The sequence below is a fragment of the Melanostigma gelatinosum genome (genome assembly GCF_949748355.1).
Source record: "Melanostigma gelatinosum genome assembly, chromosome: 21".
In the NCBI taxonomy this organism is placed as follows: Eukaryota; Metazoa; Chordata; class Actinopteri; order Perciformes; family Zoarcidae; genus Melanostigma; species Melanostigma gelatinosum.
This window is the reverse complement of record NC_136654.1, coordinates 14,581,662-14,606,402: the sequence shown is the minus strand read 5'-3', so window position 1 is coordinate 14,606,402 and position 24,741 is coordinate 14,581,662. Positions and strand designations below refer to the sequence as shown.

Sequence of the window (24,741 nt, the reverse complement as noted above, 5' to 3'; positions counted from 1 at the left end):
AAAGTATTCTCATGGCGTCATTGTACGCTACTTGAAGTCTCTGTAGACTCTTTTTTTTGTAGTTTGACCACAAGTGTGCAGTGTAGAGTACAATATGCTCTGAACAGAGACATCTTCACTCCATCTGTACACAGACCAGACTAACGTGAGAGACTGTTTGCGTGTGCATACATCATACCACATTGCCTGGAAATGTCGTTATCATCAGACATGTGTTCTGTTAAAAAATGACCAAGATATTTTACTTCACTACAGACACCAAGATTATTGTCAGACAATTTGAAGTCAGGGAAGTTTAGACATTTGTCCTCTTTAGTTCTACAGATCAGGATCGCACTCTTACTGGTGTTGTATTTGATGTCATGTTCCACACCGTACACAGTACATATAGTGAGGAGCTGCTGAAGACCAGCGCTAGAAGGACTAAAGATCACCAGATCATCTGCATACTTGATGTGATTAACCAGAGTATTACCCATCATGCACCAGTATTACAGGCTTTCAGTTGCTTGGACAGATCATCAATATACAGATTAAACAGAACTTGTCTGACACCATTGCTAACCCCTAATGGGGCTGACACACTTTTACCCCATTTTACTTGCATACTCTGGTGCGCATACCAGTAAGCCAGAATTCTCACTATGTATGTGGGGACACCTCTTTGGCTCAGTTTAATAAATAATTTACTATGATTAACACGAGCAAAAGCTTTGGAGGCATCAATAAAACACATAAGAAGTGATGAGTTTTGACCTCTGTATTTGTTTACAATGTCCTTTAAGGCATATAAACACAAGTCAGTGCCATGTTTGGCTTTGAAGCCGAACTGGTGATCTGTGGAGGTGATGAAGTCCTGTATTCTGTCCAGCAGAATTCTTTCCAGGACTTTTGACAGGATGCTGGCCAAAGCAATGGGCCTGTAATTCTCTCGGCTACATACTTTACCAGCTTTGTTTTTAATGACTGGCACAAAGAGAACAGACAGCATTGAGTCTGGTAACAAGCCGTGAATCATGAAGCCAGTAAAACAAATAGCGAGGAGAGGAGCTAACCTCGGACTAGCATATTTAAGGTGTTCAGCAGTAATATGGGCTAAGCCACTTGCTTTGCCTTCAGACAGTTTGTTGATAGCTTGGTGCACCTCATATGATGTAATTACCATTCACTCATTACTCTCAGAACTGGCCACGCTGTACAAATCACTTTTGATGCAGTTCAATAAGGTGCTATAATGCTGTCGCCATAACTCAGCAATGTTGTCTGTTCCTGAGATTCCATCTATAGTGCATGGTAAAGATGTTTTACAGTTCAGAGCTCTCACTTCTTTCCAAAAATCAACTAGGTTGTTGCTTAGCAGCTTCTTGGCCATGGAGTCAGCCCTCATGGCTTGATCATTCTTGCAAATGAAGCGAATGGCATACTTATATCTTGCATTGGTGAGCTTCTTGTACTCAAGCTCTGGCCCTTGTCTGGGTCTACCAGCTAGAGCCCATGATTTGAAGGCTTCACAGGCTTCAGCACGATACTCGGCTACATACTCGTTCCAGCCAGGTTTGATGTTATGGGTCTTATTATGATGCTTGTAGTAGGGCTTACTGTCTTTATACAGAGCACTTACTATATCATTGTACATGAAGCAGAGATCTCTCCTATGCACCACATCCTTACAGTTAACGTCAGTACACATAGCTGCATCTCTAGCTAGATGAATATGACTGAAGGACTGGTCTGTACGAGCAGAATACACTAAGACGTCCTCTAATGTCTGTATAGCTATCTGTAGGCAAAAGCACTTCGCTTGACAATATAAAATAATTGTCTTTACAAAACTGAGCCATGTGCTTGGCAAATACTGAGCTTGTGTCTGAGATATCTGCATTCATATCCCCAATAACATAAATACTAGAAGAAGTATTATCTTGAATGAAGGAATTGATGAAGGCAAGCCTATTTATATATTCATCCTCATTGTGATGGCACTCATAGGGTGTATAAACATTTAGGATAGTGAATTCCTTATCACATGAGTAAACTGTATTGCAACACACCAGTCAACACCAAGCCTGACCACATTTATCAAAGAGTCAAGCTTCTTATTCCAGAGAATAGCCACACCCCCTGGAATCCTTCCTCTGACTATTCCCATGCCACAGTCAGTTGTAGACTCCCCAGCACCATGAAAGTTATCATTAAAAGAGTTGAGTTTTTCCAAGTCTTGCTTCGGTAAGAATGTCTCTTGTAAACATAGTATGTCACAATTCTCCAAAAGGTATAGGATAACAGGCCAGTCAGTTTAAGTGAATATAAACAGATTCCACACGCATAGTTAGGCGTGTTAGTGTGTTTATGTCTGTTGGACACTTATATGTTGGTAAAAGGTTTCACCATGTTTAGTTTAGTTTAGTTTGCACAATTTAAAACACACACAAACATAACAGAGATAAATAATGTCGCAGTTCAGGAAGAGGCCTCCACCTATATAATATAATATTAAAATGTCACACTATTATAGAGAACACAAAATTACATAAGATACGACGACGTAATATTGATGAAAGTATTTGAAGAAGATCTAGTATGTCATTCATAATTGTGCATGTTTGTATTGTATTCTAGGACGCTGTACGTGTGCTTCTCCATGGTTCTGTGCCTCCTCCTGTGCTTTCTGATCCTCTTCTTCCTCTTCCCCCGGAGCGTCACCCTCACGCCCGTGTCTGTGCTGTCGGTCATGGTCTACTTCACCCCAGGGTCCGTCGACATGAGGGTCACCGTAAGTAATAGGAGCGCCGAACGCAGTGCATGGAAGTCTCTGCTTTCAAAACGGCTTTGCAGAGGAAGTGTAAAGCATGTGCAGGGATTGTTTTTGTGTCTGTGGTACAGTAAGTAGAGGAAGTACATTTGCTGCAGTATTCTGCCCTAAAAAGCAGCGGCTTCCGGGATTGGGTGAAATGCGTTAAAACTAGAATATGGTTTGCACCTGACGATGAGCTGTGTGCGCGTTTCCTCTCCTAGAATCTCATCAACATCTCCAACGAGAACTTTGTCCCGGTTCAGATCATCGAGTTAAATGTTCAGGGTCTGGTCCTCAGAGCAATTGTTGGAACTACCAAGATTACTAACATGACCACCATCCCGTCCTGCTCACAGAAGTCGGTGAGTTTCACATTTAAAAATGTACTGTTGGTGTATTTGTCATGCAATTCATTTCTTACCCTTCGTTGCTTTGCAGGACACCATTCAAATTGACCTGTCTATTACCGATAAAGGCCTAAAGTAAGTCAGGTTTATTGTGTGAAAATGGTATCATACAACATCCATCATTGTTGCTTCTACGTCTGAATTCAGCACATTACACATCTATGCTGCTTTTATCTGTTTCAGCGAGTACTGCAAGTCCAGCTCTATCAAGATTCACACGTTGTTTCTGGAGCTGCAGTAAGTGTCAATCTCAACCTAAATAATCATCGGAGGCGGAGGCGGAGTCACAGCACATCTCAAACCCACACGGTCACAAGCCACAACGGCAAAACAGCTTCTCTGAAGAAGGGTCGACTCTTAATATCTGAAATGTCTCTTCTAGATAAAAGTACAAGCACACAAGGGTTGGTTTCTGTTTTTAGAGTTCGGAAATAAGTGGCTTTTAACCACACAAGACAAACTTTGGCTTTTTAGTTTTCACTTCTGTTTTGTTTGCACACAAAGAAGTTCTTGCGTGTGATCTCAGTGCTTTGTACCTCGAGTGTGGTCAATAGTTTCCTCCCATACGTCCGGACTGAAGTCGAGATTAATGACAGCAAACCTCTTGTGAGGCAGACTGCACCAATGAAAGACTTCTGTAGGTTGGAAAACGAAGTGCTAAAAGACACTAAAAAAGTCTGCAGAGCAACATTACATTAGTCCTTTTATCGATAGTCTAGAAGACATGCTGTCTCTAATGTTTTTTCTTCTTTTTCCTCCCCAGGATGACGATGAATATTTCTTATCTCTCTCACACGGAGCAGCTGTCTCTGGACACCTTTGAGTATATTGACTGTGGCGCCAATTCAACAATCCCTCATCCTGTGAGATGATGAAATCTAAATGAAAAACACTGAAGTGAGAGTGTGAAATAATGAATATTCTGGCTGCATTGCACCCTGTCTCCTCTTCTGTGTGTGACTTTGTGACTGATAACCACTGTGAAAATGCATCTAACCTATCCAGTGATTCGTGTCTTTTACTTAAAGGTTCTATATACAGGATTCAGAGCATTAATATAACATCAAACTACTATCGTCTATGTAATGTTTACCTGAGCAGAGTGTGTGTTCAAATCTGAGCTTCTCTGCTTTATTTACATTGCCGGCCGTGTATGCATGTTAGTGCATGCGAGTTTCTTTTATAGCCACAAGCATGACTAGAATAATATGAACATAAAATAGCAGAACAATAATAAATCATTTTCTTTCTATCGTTAAACCAGGCGGCAACCTCTAGTTCTGAAAAGTGAAGCCAAGGCTGCATTCTCTCTAATGTCCACCAGGGGACTCCTCTGGTTGTATACAAGTCGATGAGAAAATTACTCTACTTCTCTTGATTTATTACCTCAGTGAACATTGTAAACATGAGTTTATGGTCTCAATCTCTAGTTTCAAGTCTTCTTCAATACAGCATGATGTTCATTTAGTAAATGATGGTCCATTTAGAGTCAAACAGACCAGATAGCACGGTATGCTTTAGGGCGGGGCTACACGGTGATTGACAGGTCGCTGCAGCTTCCAGAGCCGTAAAAAAAACGTCTCATGTGTGCAAAATAATCCGAACAGTTGAGGCAACAATACTAGCCAATCACAGCACAGTAGGGCGGGACTAGGCAGAACCCCAAACAGGTAAACAGTGTTAGCTCTGTTGCCGTTGTTAGCACTGTTAGCTTCTAGCCGCTGACTCCATGTTGAGAGCCGTGTGGAGGCAATAGATGCACTCTGAATCTGCCATTGAGCACCTTTAAGAAAAACTACCGATACAACTGTGTAAAAATGCATTGAATCATTTAATAATTGTCTTCTGTATGTTGTTTTAGCATACCTTAAGACATTCAGCACAGTGTTAAGATGAACAAACATTGATGTTTCAAGTACACTTTTATGTTAAAATGAATGTTTCTGGTCTTTGATTGAGATCTGGCTGTAAATCTGTATTACAGGCAAAGTGGCTTCATAAAAGTGCGTGAAACAAGCACTATCTTACATTAATGAAGGTGATGGCTGTGTATGTTATTCAAAGATGTGTAAATTCCTTAAAGCTGTAACTAATTTCACACCGTTTGTGGGCGGGATGCCATAAATTGTGTAAGGATGTTAATCTTGTCCGAGTCATTTGCACTTCATTAAACTGTGGCACTTACAGTTCTGCGTGTTTTTGGTTTGCTGGTACATCTCTAGACCGGTTCCATCTTCACACTGCAGTACATTGTGGACTGATTTGATCCTCATTGTGTTGGAGTGGTGCTGGATCAATAGCTGCTGAGGGGTTGACATGTCTGGAGACTTTGTCTACCGTATGGAGAAAGTCCCAACAGTGTGCACACTCACTACACTTCCCACATAACTCATGATGACCTCATGACAGTCCCACCCTTTATCCATGCGGCCATGTCACAATGTCTGTTTTGAAACTTTTGTGTCACAATGTCTGTTTTGAAACTTTTGTAACACTCAAATGACAAACGACTGATGAATGACAAAGTATTTTTACATTTTGGCATTATTTTTTATTTAACTCAAGGATATGAGTACTTCTTCCACTTCATGAGAGTGGGCACAGGGTGGAGCCAATGCTTTGTTAGACTGGAGACAAGCTGTGGTGTCCTCAACTGGAACATATATTCCGGTAATAATTGAGGCAAATTACATGATTGTCTACCTAGCAACAAACACTGTTGCCGTTACTATTTTTTAAAATCATAGAATATTAAAGTACTGCTTACATCAGGGCTCTCAAACTCATTTTCACTCCGGGCCACATCAGCATCACGGTCGCCCGCAAAGGGCCGGTTGTAAATGTAACTACTCGTAACATATTGATAACTCTCTGCATTCATAGTTTAAAGTAGTCTTCAATGTGCTCACAATACATTTCCATGTTAAATGTACAGTAAGCCAAAGAGCTGCTTCTATGACTGTATTTAAGTAATTTTGACTGTCAATCTCAATTTTGACTTTCTATCTCAGAATTATGACTTTCGTTCATAGTTATGACTTTCTATCTCATAATTTCGACAATAGGGATATTTTTATTATTATTAGTCTAACTTAAAAAAAAAAAAATTTAAACTTTTTTCTTTTGCTGGCGGATTCGCGGGCCACATAAAATGACGTGGCGGGCCGAATTCGGCCTGCGGGCCGGGAGTTTGAGACCCCTGGCTTACATGCTCATGCATCAGTATTAATAATCAACTAATACATTTAGTAAAGTAACACACACAGGGGGCATTCCCCTGTACTTTGATACTTAAGAACACTGTACATTTATACGAGTATTTCCATTTTCTGATACTTCATAGCTCTACTCCAAAACATCTCAAAAGGAAATATTGTATGTATTACTTCACCACATTTATTTGACAGCTGGAGTTACTAGTTACTTTGTAGCAAATGTAATTGTGTTATTAATGTCATTTCATGGGATCAGCAGCTGCAACATTTAAGTGATGTACACATAGTCCAGTATTTATTACATACATCATGTTGAAATGGGCCATTCTGCATAATGAGTACTTTTACTTTTAAGTATATTTTTAACGCTTAATAATACGTGCAGTTCACCTCAGATACCGGAAGGGGGCGCGGAGCAGCACGGCCAGGTGACCGTGACGTCACCAGGGCTCTTTCGGTGCCGCTGTGAGCTCGTGCCACTCCGGAGAGCTCCTCAGTGCTGCTGGATGAGAACAGGGGCGGATGTGACCGCCGGGACGAACGTAATCCGTTAACCATGGACGTGTTTATTGCTTGTGGATGATGTGTTCTTGCTGCACATTTGAAAGGTATGAACGTTTAATTGTTTTACATGCACGGAGGACAGTTTCTCGTGTTGGTGATTTAATTATTTCATATGTGTGACCTGCATTAATGTTCATATTTGTAGCTTTAAATCCCTTAAAGTTAACCTCACAGGATCATGTGGGACATTTTGAAGTTGAATTTAAAATGTGTGTTTGAAACGTCATGTTAATAACATGCAATAAACTGGATGGCTCCGTAGAGAGGAAGAAAACTATAGGTGGCTTATTCCCAACAGAAACATTTTAAAAATGCAATCAAGTAACAAAAACATTAGATTCACAAACAGACATTTTTCCTGTACCAACAATGCTCGTTGAATAACACTCTTATAATATGCAGCACCAGGATTTTCCTGCTCGTGAGTCAATAATAGATATATCTGCAAACACGCGATGTCTGTATTGTGGCCAGAGGCAGCTGTTTGATGGGTATCAGGATGTCAACAACAACCGGATTAGTGCTGCTGCAGCAGTCCTCCAGAATACACGATGTTATCACCCACTGCATTGAAATCAATGTTTCCTGGAGGAAAGGCCTTTTCAGGTTTTTAGCAGAGTGAAGAGGATTTAGGCTCGAGACGACCTCAGCCAGCCAATCAGCTGTCGGTTTGGCTCTGTAAAGTGACCTGAGACATTTATCGTTTTATATGGTCAGAATAAGTGAATCAAGTCTGCAGCAAATTGTCTTGAAGTGATGTCGATGAAATTAAAACACTTTCAAATGACCTCCACTGATAATCATCACTGTTGTAAATCTTCTTTAAGAGATTGTGAATTAGCAGCTGGCTTTGCAGACATGCATACATCCCCCATTGTCTTCTCATTAAGTATTAACTCTGTTTGTTTTGCTCTCCAGCACCGTCTGATCCCATCGGCCTCTGAGGACGAGGACCAAATGCCACTCGACTGAAAAAATAAAGGATTAAATCAGGAATCTGTCACCTCACCTAAGTAGGTGTGAATTGCCAGCTGCAATCATGGGGAACCAGCTGACTGATATCGCTCCCAACACGTCCTTCCTGCCAAACTTCCAGTCTCTGCACGTGGTGGTCATCGGGCTCGACTCGGCCGGCAAAACCTCCCTGCTCTACAGGCTCAAGCTGAAGGAGTTTGTGAAGACGATCCCCACCAAGGGCTTCAACACGGAGAAGATCAAGGTGGCCGTGGGCCCGTCCAGGACCATAAACTTCCAGGTGTGGGACGTGGGCGGCCAGGAGAAGCTGCGCCCCCTGTGGAAGTCTTACACCCGGCGGACGGACGGGATGGTGTTCGTGGTGGACTCCACTGAGCTGGAGCGGATGGAGGAGGCCAAAGTGGAGCTCCACAAGATCACCCGCACCTCGGAGAACCAGGGGGTCCCGGTGCTCATCCTGGCCAACAAGCAGGACCGGGACTCGGCTTCGCCCGTCGGCGAGGTGGAGAAGCTGCTCTCCGTCCACGAACTGAGCACGAGCACGCTGCATCACGTGCAGAGCTGCAGCGCCGTGGACGGCCGGGGGCTGCAGCCGGGCCTGGAGAAACTTTACGAGATGATACTGAAGAGGAAGAAGATGGTGAAGCACAACAGGAACAGAAGGAGGTGAACTCTTGGACTCGCACCGTGGAGATTTATCCACGGTTTGGACTCCCTTTTTAATGGGAGAGCGATTTGTGGCGACACAACAATTACACGCGACCGCAGGGTCCGGAGAAATGGATGTGCTCATAATAATTGAAGCGGTATTGACATATTCTTCGTCCTGCAGCTGCCCGTCAAACGTTTTAGATTTAAAAGGGAACCTTGAGCAGTTAGTCTTCACAAAGTGCTTTTCTACACCTGTTTTAAGGAATAACTACAGCAAGATATCTGCCAGTTATCTGTAGGACTAATATTACATTCATGTTTCAGGTCCCGATAATATACAACATCCTTATACTCCTTCACAAGCTTGCACAGATTCTGTCCCACTAAATTGCTGTTTTTGTTCCACAAATGCTTCCCTGAGATATTTATTCCACATTGTTGGTGTTTGTGTTGGACAGAGGGACTTTGTTTTTGTAAATGATGTGAAAGGAAACAGAGTTCGGTGGTGACGGAGCGCCACGAGATATTAAATTGCATTGCCATGGAACTGTAATCCGAAGTGCATTCCCTTTCGTGGCCACAGACGTTAAGTTTCAGTTACTATATTAATAATGTTTCTACAAATTGTACATTTTTCTAACACTGAAGACTGAATAAATCTACGCACTGTACAGAACATTCATTGCTTGTAGTTAATGGAAGTGAATGGAACCCTTTGATGGTTTTGGTTGGAGCCCGAGAACTTTATATTTTAAATATTGAGCCAAATTATTCAATATTTCTAAGAAATATTTGGGCTTACAAATATAGGATCGACTCAATATTTTTATATTAACACAGTTTTGAAAGATTGTGCATGTTGTTTCCTCAGTCCCTCAACGGAGCATTTTAGCATTTTTTTGGCCGCAAATGTTTTAAAACTCACCGCTCTGACTTCGTATCGACTGCATGCAGCTGTTTTATGTGAAAAAGCAACACAGTGTCCAGCACCAAACTACAGCCGGGCAAAGTGATCACCTATCTGGGGAACATGGCGGAGCGTTTAGCAGCTAAAGAGACAGATATTTCCCTCAGGAGTTGGAGAACAAAAACAGAGCTCCAAAGAGTGAATGTCTGACTTATATTTGCCAGGTGGACACAAACGTAAATCCAGATGAATGCTAATGTTGTTCTGTGTCTGTTCAATGTGTTAATAGGCAACTCTTTACAAACAAGTTCACCATATTTCGGCAGGTTTTATTATTTTAGTTTTTGTTTCCGCCTCCCCCAAGTGGCCAAAATACAGTTCTTGTGTTCTTTCATTTCTGCACGATCTGAAACAGACATTTGTTGGATTATAAAATTACTATTTAATGACCCAAGATAGACACAATCTAATTGAAAATGTGTCCTGAAATTGCTATTTTTCTAATAAACAATATCTTTTAAGTGCATATATCGACTATAACTACATAGTATGCAGCTACAATGAAGTGAAGGATTCCTGGTGCAAACAAATGCAACACAATCTCCCAGAAACCTTTGAAGACCTTTCCGTCACAAGCACGTCTCTATAGAAACACACGCCGCGGCTGTTTGTTTTTGCATTTACAATTCAAGGTCATCAGAAAGCCAGATTTCCGACGTGTCATGTGACAGTTTATTGTTGCTGCGATCATTTCAAGAGCAGCAGAAACCACTAAACCTATTAGTGGCGATTCTGAAGGCCTTAAAGGGTTTAACAATCCACTCATTTTCCCACAAATCTCTTCAGTTGCTACTTAAATGTGATATTGTGCAACAAATTCAAGGTTGTGAATTGTGAATTCTAAGGCTGCAGAAAGATCAGGCTTTTAGGAGTGGGGACAAGGACTTATATAAAGAGTCAAAATACAGGTTTAGCAAGGCAATGAGAGATGCTAAACGACTGTACTCTGAGAAACTGCAACATCAGCTCTCAGCCAACGACTCTGCCTGGAGAGGTCTCAGACAGATTACCAATTTTAAGCCTAAGACCCCCCACTCCATGAAGGACCTCCGCCTGGCAGACGAGCTGAGTGAGTACTACTGTTGCTTTCAAAGACAATGGGACAGTCCTGACTCCATCCTCCACAGCCCCATCAACCAACAACAGACCACCAGCCCCCCCTCCCCCAGCTCAGCAGGGGCCCATGTCTATGTACCACCCATTCCAGCGCCCCTCCCACCCCCAGTGACGACTCTCTCTATTCAGGACGGAGATGTAAACAGGCTTTTTAAAAAACAGAATCCCCGCAAAGCAGCCGGCCCAGACTTGATCTCCCCCTCCACCCTGAAGCATTGTGCTGATCAGCTGTCTCCGGTGTTTACAGACATTCTCAACACCTCACTGGAGACTTGCCACGTACCAGCCTGCTTCAAGGCCTCCACCATCATCCCTGTCCCTAAAAACCAAGGATCACAGAACTTAGTGACTACAGGCCCATTGCCCTGACCTCTGTGGTCATGAAGTCTTTTGAGCGCCTTGTCCTGTCCCACCTAAAAACCCTCACCGACCTGCTCCTGGACCCCCTGCAGTTCGCTTACAGAGCCAACAGATCTGTAGATGACGCAGTCAACTTGGCCCATCACTTCATCCTCCAGCATCTGGACTCCCCAGGAGCCTATACGCCAGGATCCTGTTTGTGGACTTCAGCGCTGCTTTCAACACCATCATCCCATCTCTGCTGCATAGCGAGCTCTCTCAGCTGCAGGTGCCCGACTCCACCTGCAAGTGGATCACAGACTTCCTGTCTGTGTGGAGAATTTCAGTATTAAACGCATTATAAGTACGATTAAATAACCCCCCTATTGATGAGTAGGAGTGTCACAACAATAATATGTCAGTCACAATATGTTTACAATATTCTTACTTATAGAATATATTATATGTTACAGTATATTAACTAATAGAATGTATTAAATCACAAAAGTACAGTCACTAAAGGTATTAAAACACTAAGAATAGTTTGAGGGTCAGACAGGGAGTCTGAATGAGACATGCAGCAAATGGAGGATGTGGTCAGTGGGGAGGACAAGCTGACCAGAGGTGGAGTCAAGACAGATGTTTTGCGAGGAGAGAAGATGTTTCGCTAAAGGATCGATAATGGGAGGGGACAGAAGTCAAATGGAGCCAATCACTAATGTTTCGGACATTTCCAACTGTCGGGCACATAAGAGACTGTTCTAGAGAGAATTCCTCAGACCACATCCGCTCTCGTTTTTCAGTACCTGAATTCAGACCTGTGAGTGAGATGCGTGCGTGTGGTCTCTGTTCTCGAGAACATGACTATTGATAGTTAATCCAGTTTGTAAGTGAACTTTGTGTAGTACATTAAATATTGTTTCATTTTGAAACCGGATCCAGTTCCGTTTTTCTGATGCGCGTGTGCAGTAGGAAGCTTGAAGCAGAAATCTCCCTGCAGCCTGCTGAAGCCTCGCATCCTTCTGTTTTTAAACCCGAACATCTGACAGGAAGCAGCACGTGAAGCTGGGAAAGCACGTCTCAGCCTCCAGGACCATCAGCACCGGCTCCCCCCAAGGCTGCCTTCTTTCCCCTCTGCTCTTCTCCCTGTACACCAACAGCTGCACCTCCAGTCACCAGTCCGTCAAGCTCCTGAAGTTCGCGGATGACACCACCCTCATTGGACTCATCTCTGGTGGGGATGAGTCCGCCTAGGTGGGAGACTGACCATCTGGTGACCTCGTGCGGTCTGAACAACCTGGAGCTCAACGCTCTGAAGACAGTGGAGATGGTTGTGGATTTCAGGAAGAACGTAGCCCCACCAGCCCCTATCACCCTGTGTGGCTCCCCCGTCGACGTGGTGGAGTCCTTCCGCTTCCTGGGCTCCATCATATCCCAGGACCTCAAGTGGGAGCTCAACATCAGCTCCATCACCAAGAAGGCTCAGCAGAGGATGTACTTCCTGAGGCAGCTGAAGAAATTCAACCTGCCAAAGACAATGTTGTTGCATTTCTACACAGCAATCATTGAGTCCATCCTCTGCTCCTCCATCACGGTCTGGTACGCTGCAGCCACAGCCAAGGACAAGGGCAGACTGCAGCGCATCATTCGCTCTGCTGAGAAGGTGATTGGCTGCAATCTGTGGTCCCTCCAGGACTTGTTCACTTTGAGAACCCTGAAGCGAGCACGAAAGAGTGTTGCTGACCCCTCTCACCCTGGTGATGACCTGTTTGTGCCCCTTCCATCTGGCAGGAGGCTGCGGCCCATCAGAACTAAGACACAAACAGTTTCTTCCCGTCCGCAGTCGGGCTCATTAACAGAGCCCGGGTCCCCCACTGACACTGACTCTGGCATCCCCAGGACATTTCCTTCTGGTCTCTTTCCTTCTGGTCTCTCCCCCGCACATCCCTGTCTCTCTATTTAAACACACTCGTCACTTTTAACATGTCACATACTTCACTTGGTTTACAGTCCTGCTATCTGTTTTTGTGTGCACTTTATTCTATATGTTATTGTACATTTTAAATATGTTTCTATTTCCTGCACTGTGCTGACTGTTTTTGATAGTTAAATGTTATTTGACAGTTAAATGTTATTTGATAGTTAAGTGTTATTTTGAGAGTTAAATGTTATTGTTTATTGTTGAATGTTATGCACCTTCCGCCATGACTAATTCCTTGCAGGTGAAAACTTGCTTGGCAATAAACAGTTCTGATTCTGATTCTGAGGTTCAATCTGCACGTCACACATTGCTGACCTGCATACCGTAAGTGTGTGTGTGTGTGTGTGTGCTCCTGCTGCGTAGTCATCTTGCTCTACATGATGAGATAACGACTTGTTACCTTCTCAAAAGTCTCCTGCTGAATGTTCTTTAATGGTGAATGTCAAAACAGACATAAATGTATGCGCATATAATATGAAAAGACACACACACACACACACACACCATCTTGACTTGTGCGACCTCACCGTCCCCATTATCAACATCGCTGAGCTCATTAAAACTTTCAAGGGTGTCTTTTGCAGAATCGTCTTGACACAGCAGCTGTCCCGGAATAAATTAGCATCATGATGGCGGTGCTTTCAACAGCTGAGACACACTGTGGGCGTGCGGAGGCATCACTCTGCCAACGAAAGAAAAACACTGTGATACTGTCTTTAAAAGGTGTAAAAGACACAGTAGCAGCTATAAGGAAACAGTGTATTGCACACTTGATTGACTGATTGATCGACTCCAGAGAAGGAGAAGCGGAGCTGCCTGTGCATGTCTTTACATGTTCCCGTCACACTCCGTGTCCATCTCTTGCCGCTTTAGGTGCAATGGCAGCCGACAGGAAATACGCAGGAGAGGGAAGCCTCGGGGATTATGTGTCAGGGATTAGACGCCACGTAGCTCGGTGTATCCCTGGAGTCATGTGACTCAAAGGCAGGCTTAGTCAGTCAATCATAAACACAAGGACAGAAACAATCCTGAGCTTTCTTCCTGTTTCCCTCAAAAGACACATGGAAGAACTGCGAGGCGAGCCGGCTGTAAAAGGTTACATACGTGACAGTGAGGGTGAAGCCATGCAGGGTTCTCATGCTGCAACCCAATGTGCTCCCGCTTGCAATGGATGGCAGCACGAGGCGCAGCGTTGCTTTGAGCTAATGTCAGCATGCCAACGTGCTCACTATGAAATGAGATATTTCACTCTGGAACTGGACTTGACGAACCGACCACATCGGCATTCATAGAGCCACGTTGTGCACGAACACAAATCTCAAACTGAGGTTCCGAGTTCATTCCTCTTCTCAAAGACATGAAGGAAAAACAAAAGTCAAATAATTGTCCGGATAAATAGCAACAGAGCAATAACTCTCTCCTGCTTTATAGCCCCCATGATGAAAAGCAAAGGGACCGCTGGGCACAAATCCAAGCCTCTTAAACGCGTCCAAACGAGGCCTATAGGCATCATTTGTCTGTCGCCATGGCAACCCCGGAGTCAGCATGTCACTAAATGGTGACCCGAGAGGGGGTCGAAGTGGTCTTCTGTGGCTGGATGTCCAATCCAGCCGAGGTTACTCAGCGGGCAGGGAGATTAGAAGAAGAAGCTCCGATCAATACGAGAATCCTGGTATCGGTCTTCCTCCTCTTCTTTATCTCCCTCCCTCTGACTTAACTCATTGTCTTCTTCTTTAAAAGTAGTTGACAACCTTTGTTTTGTTTGCTCTTTCACTCTCTTTGGCTCCGTAGGGCGAAATACCTCAAATTTCAGACCAACAGTGTCTTTCTAGGAAACCTTGTTGACATTGCTGTGGATGGGAGTGTGTGTGTGTGTGGGGGGGGGGGGGGGGGCTGTTAGTACCGGAGACGCTGCAGAGTGAAGGTCCTTTGTGGCTTCAAAAGGGACAATGTTTGTGGGAGGGCTGGATTAGTTGCTTTAGCTTTCGTCCCGGAAAGGTCGTAAAGCTGCCACTCGGCCTTCGTTTAGAGCCGAGCCTGTTGGGGGTGAAAGGACTGCGAGGGACTCGAGGGAAACTGAAGCCGGACGTCACCACACAGTCGTTCACCCTCGAGGAAGTGAAGAAACACAGAGGCTGTGTTTCTTAGTTGTGAAAAAGACAAATGTCTCAGCGGTCGTATGAAGTTGCCTTTAGCACTGCACAAAAACACACGGGTCTTATTCATCCTCCGCCATCGGTTAAGAGACCGAGATCATTTTTCTTTTTATTGGTGAATAACAGGGTATCACATCGAGGGTCAGGGAGCATTCAATCATAATAATAAATACACTTAAAGTCATATTGAAGGATGATTGATAGCTCACGGGAGCCATGAGGAAGTGATGGGCCTCATATTTATCTGTGATCTAAACTTCATGGCCAAACTTTAATATATTTAAATATGACGTCATGGATGATTTCCACAGACTCTCAAAAGGTCGAGATTAAAGAGAAGAATTTCTTCATGTGTTCTGTCCATGCACAGTTCTCATGAAGTGATGCATAAGGGCCTGAGCCCCATGCAATGAAAACAGTTATACAAAGTGCGCTCTGTCTGATGAGGGTCATTTTTAAACATCTAGTTTTGGATTATTACATTTGTAAATTGGAAACCTTCTTTATATGCAAGGTTTCATGATGTCTTCTTCTGTCTTAATTTGGCAGAGATTAATCCAGTGTCCTCCCACACCACCACCCTGGGTCTACCCCTGACCCCACGCTAGGATTACCCAGAGAACCCATCTGGCGCTTGCCAGCTAGTGGGGGTGTACATGATCAGAGCCCACTGAAAACACCGGCTCTGGTTGGTTAATCCCGACTATTACTGCCGTTTAAACCCGGACAGGCCTCTGAGATAACGTGCTGTGCGGTGCTCTACACAGATGAGGCCTGTTTCTTTGTGTCCCCCTACCAGTGGGCGACTCTGGGAATGTGCCGACTGGGGAATTATGTTGCTCGATTTAATGTAACGGAATGATTTCATGTGATGGAGTGAGAATAATTGCCGCTGTTAAAGGTGGACTCAGAGATCACAACTGTGAATCATTGCATGCTAAAGACAACGGCCGTGTAAAACATCACTCCTCTGCATTTCAGCGTCTGAACGACGGCTTTGAAGTGAGCTGATAACGACTTCAGGGCCGTCTGACGGCAGAGTAAAGTGTTGGAAATAGCACCACAGCACTATATTGCTTTGCTACTGTGCTGGTACTCCCTAAACTGGAGGTGTGCAGACCGCCATCTACTGTAGGTAAATACACTGACTATGGAAAAGTGCCTCACACAAACCCCACTTCAAAAGGACCATTTGTATCTCGTAAAGGCATTGAACTACAGCTGTGTCAGAAGAAAAGCTGACTCAACCCACTGCAAACACACTCTCCATATTCGAGGTCATTCTGTCTCTCCCCACGTGGCTTTTTGTTGTCACTACGTCCCGCCTGGCGGATCAGGATCAGAGCTCCATGCTGTGTGGGACCCCCTGAGCCGTGGCTCTCCCCTGGATGCGAGAACAGCTGTAAATGGGCCGGCGCTGTGTTCTTTTATTTTTTAGTTCAGCCTTGTTCAGAGCGAACACGTGGGAGTGAGGCTACACGTGAGCTGTGGAGCTCATGGCTCAAACAAATCATCCTGGACTGGTCGCGTTAGGAAGGTTTCTCTCTCCGCTCGTGATGTGAAGAGTGGTTTCATGCGTATCTGCTTCCTCCCTCTCTCTTGCTCTCTTTTCAAAATGATTCTTTTTGGGTTTCATTTTAGTCAGTAAAAGCGTGTCAGACAGGCGTTGATGATTTGTTTGACTTTTGAAACTTGTAGAAAAGAAAAGCAGGGAACATACAGTTCATTTTGGTGGATCTAAACTCCACTTACTTGCTTGTTCCGGAGCTTTTGACTGCATCACACGGCACTCATCAGCAGATTGATTTCACTCTAAATATAGATGTGAGCACCTCTAGTACTTCCTATCAGTATTTTTGTAATATCTTCTGGGCAGAAGCATCACCTACATTCAACCTGTAGATATCGTTTAAGGTTGAACTGAAATGATAATTAATTGGTGTGTTTTGGACACTACTTTGGTCACAATTGTCAAACTCACTCAGCTGAAGTGCATCTCGGTTATAAATGCTCATTATGTGTGTACAATGGCCTGCAAACCGTGTTGTGGAGAAGAACCCATGAACCACGGTTGTGAAGGGGAACCCATGCAGATCAGATCTGGTATTTGGGGCCCGACCTCCCAAATGAGGCGCCCACAGCGGCCTTTTTGCTCGACCCAGCGATGCTCCGGTCTTTCACAAGCCACCACAGCGTTCCTTTTGTTGCTTTTTCGTGTTTATTTTATCAAAGAATTCACTGTTTGAGGGTCTGAAGTTGGCCGGACTGTCAGGCCGCCGCTCCAAATCAGGGTACTTCAGAACAGCCATCACGCTTGGATAAAGAGGGCCATGACTACACAGGAACCATCAGTGCTGATTTGACAACAGTGAGATCATTCCCGCAAGGGGATGTGGTCATTCACTGGAATATTATATCAACCTCGATTCAAGTTTGTTGGCCGTAAAATGATTTGGCACAGCTTCCATTTGCTCATGTTTTGGCCTCATCTGCACTTTGTCAGCTCTTTTAAAGGGCTGATGCCCCAGTTTGTGCTTCAAAGTAGCAGATAATTAACAAAGGATTAAAACAATGATGCTAAAACCAACATTTGCTTTATTTTACCAGATTGTATTGCACTGAACTCAGTTGAACTTCACTGTGTTAGCGTACATGCCCAGATGTATCTCTTATTGTTGTGCTAAAGAAGAATTCAGCCTTGCCGGCGCGCACAGATAACTGTGTTGTATGAGAATGTTCCAGCGCCAAGGCCGTCCGGCCGCTTGTTTTGGTTGCTGGCCGTTTGTTTTTCACTGTTTCTATCAGTCTGAGACCAAAATGTCTGTAACATTGGCCATCGGCCCCCACCGTTGCTCCTCCTGTATGAAGAAAGCGCGTTGACTTTACACGCGGTTCTTCCTCACGGAGACTGTACGCATTCTGTTGTGATGATTGAACCTTCTCTGCGCAGAGAATAAATGAATGGTGACGCTAATCCTTTCTTGCCAAGAGCATCAATACTATTGTCATATTTAGTCGCTTGTTAATTCTTCTGCATATATTAACCTCATAATGTCAATAGGCCTACAGATGTTATGTGATGTTTATGAGGACCAATTAATACTTTTGTGATGTAACATTTCACAGTTTGAGAGTAAAATTCAGATGATTATGGAGACAAATGATCCGCCCAGTTTCACGACAGGTCGTGAAATTGTCACCAAATATGATTTATGGAAATTGTCCGTTTTCGTGTCACTCAGGATGAAAACAATGCCAGTAGAAGATGAATTAGGTCCACCTTTTTTCTTGGTGGACAGCATCCACGTAACTATACGGTCAGAGCTATTAAATGTTGTGAAAAATCACTTTTGGTGAGCGGGACGGGATGTCTATGGATGTCTATGGAACAAACGCATGACTTTCAACTAAAAGACCGATGTTCGACATCACATGTCTCAAAGGTTTGTTGTGGTTTTGTTGTCCCTATAATTAACGTTTGTGACAGTTTTCCTAAACTGTATGTGGTTGTTTTAAACCCAGTCATTATGTTTTTCCTAAGCCTCAGCAATTTGTTTTTTTGCCTAAACCTAAGTTTATGTTTTGTGACGTAATGTCGTCCCAAGAAAAAGCAGTTCCGAGCAACAACAAAAAAGAAAACTGGTGTCCCTGTACTCGAAACCAACAGATTGCATTTTGTGACTCTTTCACAAACTGCCGTGAGACTGTGTTGAAATGTTGGAGAATATGATGTTGCTGTACATCAAGCATCAAAGGCATTGTAGCGGTTTGTTTAATTGCATGTCTCCTGACCCCCTGTGAGTGTGTGTGTGTGGCGGTGTTATATTTTGCCGTGATTATAGTCTTGAAATCCTCATATGCGTTCATGATCATCTCCTGCTCGTCAGCGGAGTAAAAAGTGGCTCTTTCTTTGACTTTATTTAACATTGTACTGTTAGAACATCATGGTTTCGGTGATCGACGCTTCCCCCTTTTGACGTAGGACGGGCACGCGCAATCATCCTGATCCCGATCGTCTGGTTCGAATTAACGAGACTGTTTGAGAGGATCAGCCTTTCAGGAGCCGAGATAGCCTGACATCAATCATCTCGTTAATGTCGGCTGGCTAATAGGACATTTGATCGACTTTGCTGAACCACTTACGTGGCACGGGGCCCTGGTCTATTGATGGCAATGTCTTGTTGCCACAACATGTTGTTTTTGCAGGACTCACAGATGAATGATACTTTACTGATTCCTGAGAACTCCCAGTTCTCTCTTGGGATCATATTTCAAACAATTAACTATTTGCGAAATGATGAATGACACCGCGTCTGTTGACTCGTCCCAGGACACCGTGGCTCCGCTGGCGGCCCGCGAGCTCAACGGCAAGAGGAAGAGAGAGCGAGTGTCGGAGGAAGACGGCGACGGGGATACGACGACTGCTCGTGGCGGGGAAGAAGAGAACGTGTGTCCCAATGCCACCGCGGAGAAGACCACGCCTGTGAGAAAGGCCAGAGGTCAAACCAGGCGGGGCCAGAAGCTGTTCAGTGCCGGAGCAGATGCAACAAGGATGAAGGGAACAGGTGAGAGAGACACAAACAGTGTGTGTTTATTTGCTTTAGATTGTTGAGCCTGTAAAGAAAGCAGTGTTTATGCATGTGTGTGTGAGTGAGCAAGACACTCCGGTGGCTCGACGTTGGAGGAGTGAAGCATTTCTTTGTGTACTCCGTTCCACAGCTAATGGAGCAGGAGAGGCGCAGGGGATTGTGGGAAGAACGCCTCCTCAGAGTGCAGCCAGGACGAAGAGTAGGCAGACCAAGACTCCCACACAGACCGGTAATTGTGTGCACGCACACGACACACCATTTTAGTGGTGTTTTATGTTGACTTTTTTTGTCGCGTTTATTCACCTTTCAGTCCCGTAGCTGGCACGCTGAGACACGTCACCCACATGAGTTCACAGAATAGTGTTTTGTGTGCACATAAGCGTGGACAGGCCATGGTGCATCCAGGTGTTTGTAGGTTGCAGCCACCTGGGTGGCACCGTTGGAAAATACGCTTATTTGCTGTTTAATGCCACGCTCGTATCCCTGTCATATATGAAACTGGAGCCAGGGTACGCTTAGCTTTGCATAAAGACTGGAAACGGGGGAACCTGTTAGCGCAGCCCCATTGGTCAGCCCGTCGGGTCGCTGGGGTCAGACTCTGTGTCCCATCGACGCTCAGACGGCTATTCTGATTGGAGGGCAGGGATCCAGGATGCAGTTCTGCAAAGACCCCATGTGGAAGCTCTGCACAGGTCTGTCACAGAACAACATTCACAAAGGGCTCCAGTGAGAACTGTTTACGGGGGTTTTACTCTCCTGGTGGCGCCATGTCTAGAGTGAGTGTTCTCCGTCCAACAGAGGACATGTCCTGGTTTGCGGCGGAGACTCTGGCAGAGGGCCCGACGCCCGAGGCCCGGATCGGCCACACGGCCGCGTACGACCCGGACTCCAGGCGGATCTTCGTATTCGGAGGCTCAAAGAACAAGAAGTGGTTCAACGACGTTCACATCCTCGACACACAGAGCTGGAAGTGGACCATGGTGGAGGTGTGTGTGTGTGTGTTTTTGAGTGTATTATTGCTGCTTGTCCTCCCCCCTTCATGTCCTCCTCCCTCTCTCTCACCTCCTCCAGGCCCAGGGAAAGGTTCCTCCTCTGGTCTACCACAGCTGCAGTATGTTTCGCGGTGAGCTGTTTGTGCTCGGAGGCGTGTTTCCTCGTCCGAACCCGGAGCCCGACGGCTGCAGTGACTCGCTGTATATCTTCGACCCCAACCTCTCCATCTGGTACCAGCCGATCGTAACTGGCGACACGCCCTCCCCCCGCTCAGGGTAAGATGGTTCGATCCAAATATCACCTCAGCACGTCCGGCTGACGCTCCTTTCATTTTCTCCGTGTCTCGTCCTCCCTTTTTGTTTCTCCTTCAGCCACTCTGCATGTGTGATGCAGGAGAGGAGGATCTATGTATTTGGTGGGTGGGACACTCCCGTCCAGAAGGTGTTCAGATTATGTTCTTGACGCCATGAACAGCTGTTTGTTCTGCACACACAGAGGGTCCAGGAGAGCTGGGTCTGAGAGCAGGAGATGTTGTGACCATGGTGGAGCAGGTGGACAGCGAGTGGTACAGAGGCACTTGTAGGGGATCTTCCGGTTTCTTTCCCGCCAATTATGTCAAAGTACTTGTAAGTTTCAACCATTGAAATCCATTCTTGCGCCGCATCGGTCTTTGGTTAAATGTTTAGTATGATTAAGGATTTCCTAAATAAAAGAATTATCATTTCTCCAACTAGTCAAATTCCCCAAAACCGCTCCCTGAACGGAAAGCGAGGCCACCGTCTGCAACAGTCAGGTAAGGTTTTTTTTACCTGATAAACTCTTTGCACTCGCCTTTACAAACCACCCTGATGAACTAACCCGACATCTGAAAATGTTGCGGCCTCCACCAAAGCGGTCCGAGATGCGTGGCGAGGTTCGACTTTGATGGGGAGAACAGCGGTGAGCTGTCGTTCTCTGAGGGCGACGTGATCCAGCTGAAGGCGTTGGTTGGACAGGACTGGGCTCGGGGACAGATCGCCGCCTCGACGGGTATCTTCCCTCTTAACTTTGTAGAGGTCATTGAAGATCTGCCTCCAGCCCCAAGTCAGCAGAAGACACAGTCCATCAGGATAGCACTGCCCGGTAAGAGTACCTGGAAGGGCCGAGACTAAATTCATTCACTCTTTTCACAATGTGCCGATTTGGCCACCAAACCGAACCCGAATACAACAGCAGTATGTTATCTTCTTGATCCTCTTATTGAAACAAAAGCAACTTTGTGCATCAGTGTGTGGCGCCTCCCTCTGTGGCATGCCAGGAATTGTTTCTATTTCATGAAATAGCTGTTTACAAAAGGTCTCAACACACTCAGCCATGAGATGAAATCCATCCTCACAAAGTTTTCCAATCCTATTTGATTTATTCAGTTAGCTGTTGAAGTATAATGTCTGTAGGTTTCTTCATGTAAGAAACAACTTTTCATGAAAAAACGTTGCCATAACTTTGTCTCTGTTTTCCCTATAGTTAGTAGCAGACGACATGGTTATTTCCAGGAACCCTTTCTGGAAAACAATTAGGGACATAAATTTAAGTTTTACCTCCCATCGTGAACTTTAAGATGTTTTATCTGCCTTTTGAGTTACATTCTGGTTGAGAAATACTGAATCTTATTGATATAAATATTACATTTATGGATGTAATTTGTTGGCCGTAAAGTCTGCAAAATAAAATGTTATACTCTGTATAAAAATACAGGAGTATGCAAATGTAACACGTTTTACACAAATGAATTATTGCATACTTTAAATATATTATATAAAGTGTAGAGTGTAAACTCCCCACCAGGTAAAACTCCACAAAAAATACAGAGGAGACACTGCATTATGTCAGTTACACATCAATATGTTAATAATACCCAAGTGTGCCCACAGATTTCTCCTTTTCTATTTTGTTTCCTGATGGGATGGTATGCGTTTCCTTTTTACTAACTTGTTCATCATTTTTTCCCACAGGCATGGTTGCTCCTCAGAGTACGCACCCTGAAGCGGCCAAACCTGCTCAGGTGACACATATTTATGTAAACGGATACATCATACACACCCAATGTGTTCCGTAAAACAAACAAAATCTGATCAAATAAGTTTGTTCCAGCTGAATGTTGTAAGTGTGTGTGTAACAATGTCCTCTCCCCTCTCGTCCTGCTCACTCTGTAGGCGTCTCAGCCCGCTGTGGAGTGGGGGGGGGTGGCTCTGTACGACTATGATGGGAATTCAGACGGCGACCTGTCGTTTCAACAGGGCGACCGGATCCTGATCAGCCGCCATGTTGACGCTGAGTGGAGCTGCGGCCGGCTCAACGGCACAGAGGACGTGTTCCCCAGGGCTTTTGTTGAGAGCAGCACAGGTATGAAGATGCAAAACGATTATCATCCTCAGTCCTACTCATTGAACTTATCATTAGTGTCAATAGAGATACATATTTAGAGGGTGAATCATTCTATGTCTCTTCGGAAAATAAGATGTGAATCTACTCAAAATTACAAATGTGGTGGTGAACTACTTTGTTACACATTCTTCAAGTAATTAAATGCATTTTCTTTTTAAAAAGACACTTTTCACAAATCTGAAGTACATTTACTTAAGTACTGTACCAGAGTATTTCCATTTAATTAATGACTTTAATTACTCCACTACATTTGTCTGACAGCTTTAGTTACTTTACAGACTACAGCTTTTCATGTCCTCCCTGCCCAGTGAAACCCATGTATCTTTTGAATCTGCATATTTGTCATTGTTAATGAAGTGTTCCTTTATGGATTGAAAAAATTCCCATACTTCTTCAAAAAGAGTCAGCTGGAAAATGCACGTCTCAAAGCTGAAAACAGCTGTTTTTCTTGTTTGACTTTGTTAGAGATACGTGGTTCTCACAGGACAGCGACGCTACACATCAACATTTTACTGCTCTGTGTCTATTTGTCATACCTTAAGTGAAGTGTTTTCCGTGTGGCATTGCCACTTTTACTTAAGTAAAGGATGTAAATATTCCTTCCACCACTGACTGAAGTTGTTCTGCAGCATTTCAAAGTGACAGGCAACTTTATTAGTGATTCAGCTGCCAATTATTGTATCAATGAATTGATTAGTGTCTTGAAGGTGGCTTCTTGACTCAAATTGCTAGTTTGGCTTGACCAAGATATTCAGTTTACCATTTCATTAGTCAGAGAAAAGCACCAAATACTGACTGTTCAGTAGCTTGAACTGGGTATTGCATGGTATTTGTACTTGGGAAAAGTATTTAAACCATTTGTTGGTTGTCAACTAATTCATTGTTTCAGCTCTAAAACAAATGGGACAGTTTTGTCAAACCGGCATCATTCTTTGTCATTAATTAATGAAGTATGTTATTTCTTCAGCAGGTCAGCAGCCTAATAACCAGCAGAGTGGGGCTGCTGCTGGAAGTAGAGGCAAGGCAATGTTTGACTATCCGTCACAATGTGACGAGGAGCTCTCTCTGCAGGTAGAGTGATTTTGTTTTTTATGAATAAATTCACAGACAAAGACTGTCTCTAGAAAGCACTGCCATTCTATCGATCTCTCACTCCCTCTTCTTTCTCAGGTTGGGGATATTATAACTGGTCTGGAGCCCGTTGATGAAGAATGGTTCCTGGGTGACTTGAGAGGGAAACGGGCTCTGGTCCCTAAAAACTATGTGCAAGTACTGGGATAGTGTCACGTCACACTGTTGGATGACAAGAACTGGAATGAGATCAGAGGAGAGGTTTTCAGCCGTGGAGGTCTGAAGTGAACCGTCGGGAACTGGAATGCAGTATTTCATCAACAAATTGTGATCTTTTTTTAATTTGATGCCTGAACTTATAATGGTGTTCACAGAATAACAAACATATGTAAAGCTGGATGGTAATCTAAATGTAGCGTTGATTCATAAGCAGTTTTGGATTCTTCAACTGTGCATTTGCACCAACTAGTGGTTTCATTATTTTCCTCCCATCAGTTAG

The 24,741-nt window shown here is 44.3% G+C and overlaps 3 protein-coding genes across 3 annotated transcripts in view; all 3 read left to right on the top strand.

Moving 5' to 3' along the window:
- The window catches only part of tmem106a (transmembrane protein 106A), a 10,618-nt gene extending 5,275 nt beyond the window's left edge, over positions 1–5,343 (top strand). Inside the window, exons 4-8 of the mRNA XM_079293494.1 lie at positions 2,620–2,773; positions 3,016–3,156; positions 3,233–3,276; positions 3,385–3,438; positions 3,965–5,343. Of these exons, the coding sequence (XP_079149620.1) occupies positions 2,620–2,773; positions 3,016–3,156; positions 3,233–3,276; positions 3,385–3,438; positions 3,965–4,073 (502 nt within the window). The 3' untranslated portion in view covers positions 4,074–5,343. The remainder of the gene's footprint in view (positions 1–2,619; positions 2,774–3,015; positions 3,157–3,232; positions 3,277–3,384; positions 3,439–3,964) is intronic.
- A 1,564-nt stretch (positions 5,344–6,907) lies between these two features.
- Positions 6,908–9,176, top strand: arl4d (ADP-ribosylation factor-like 4D). The gene is made up of 2 exons (XM_079293057.1): positions 6,908–7,024; positions 7,899–9,176. The coding sequence occupies exon 2, from the start codon at positions 8,020–8,022 to the stop codon at positions 8,623–8,625; it is 606 nt and encodes a 201-aa protein (XP_079149183.1). The 5' UTR covers positions 6,908–7,024; positions 7,899–8,019; the 3' UTR covers positions 8,626–9,176.
- Positions 9,177–20,731: 11,555 nt separating this feature from the next.
- On the top strand, positions 20,732–24,460 carry LOC306794568 (SH3 domain-containing protein 19-like; the record flags this gene model as incomplete). The annotated part of the gene is made up of 10 exons (XM_079292682.1): positions 20,732–20,740; positions 20,826–21,022; positions 21,119–21,162; positions 21,243–21,373; positions 21,482–21,540; positions 21,640–21,869; positions 22,739–22,788; positions 22,940–23,129; positions 24,142–24,242; positions 24,342–24,460. The coding sequence occupies 10 exons, from the start codon at positions 20,732–20,734 to the stop codon at positions 24,450–24,452; spliced, it is 1,122 nt and encodes a 373-aa protein (XP_079148808.1). The 3' UTR covers positions 24,453–24,460.
- Between the last annotated feature and the right edge of the window lie 281 nt (positions 24,461–24,741).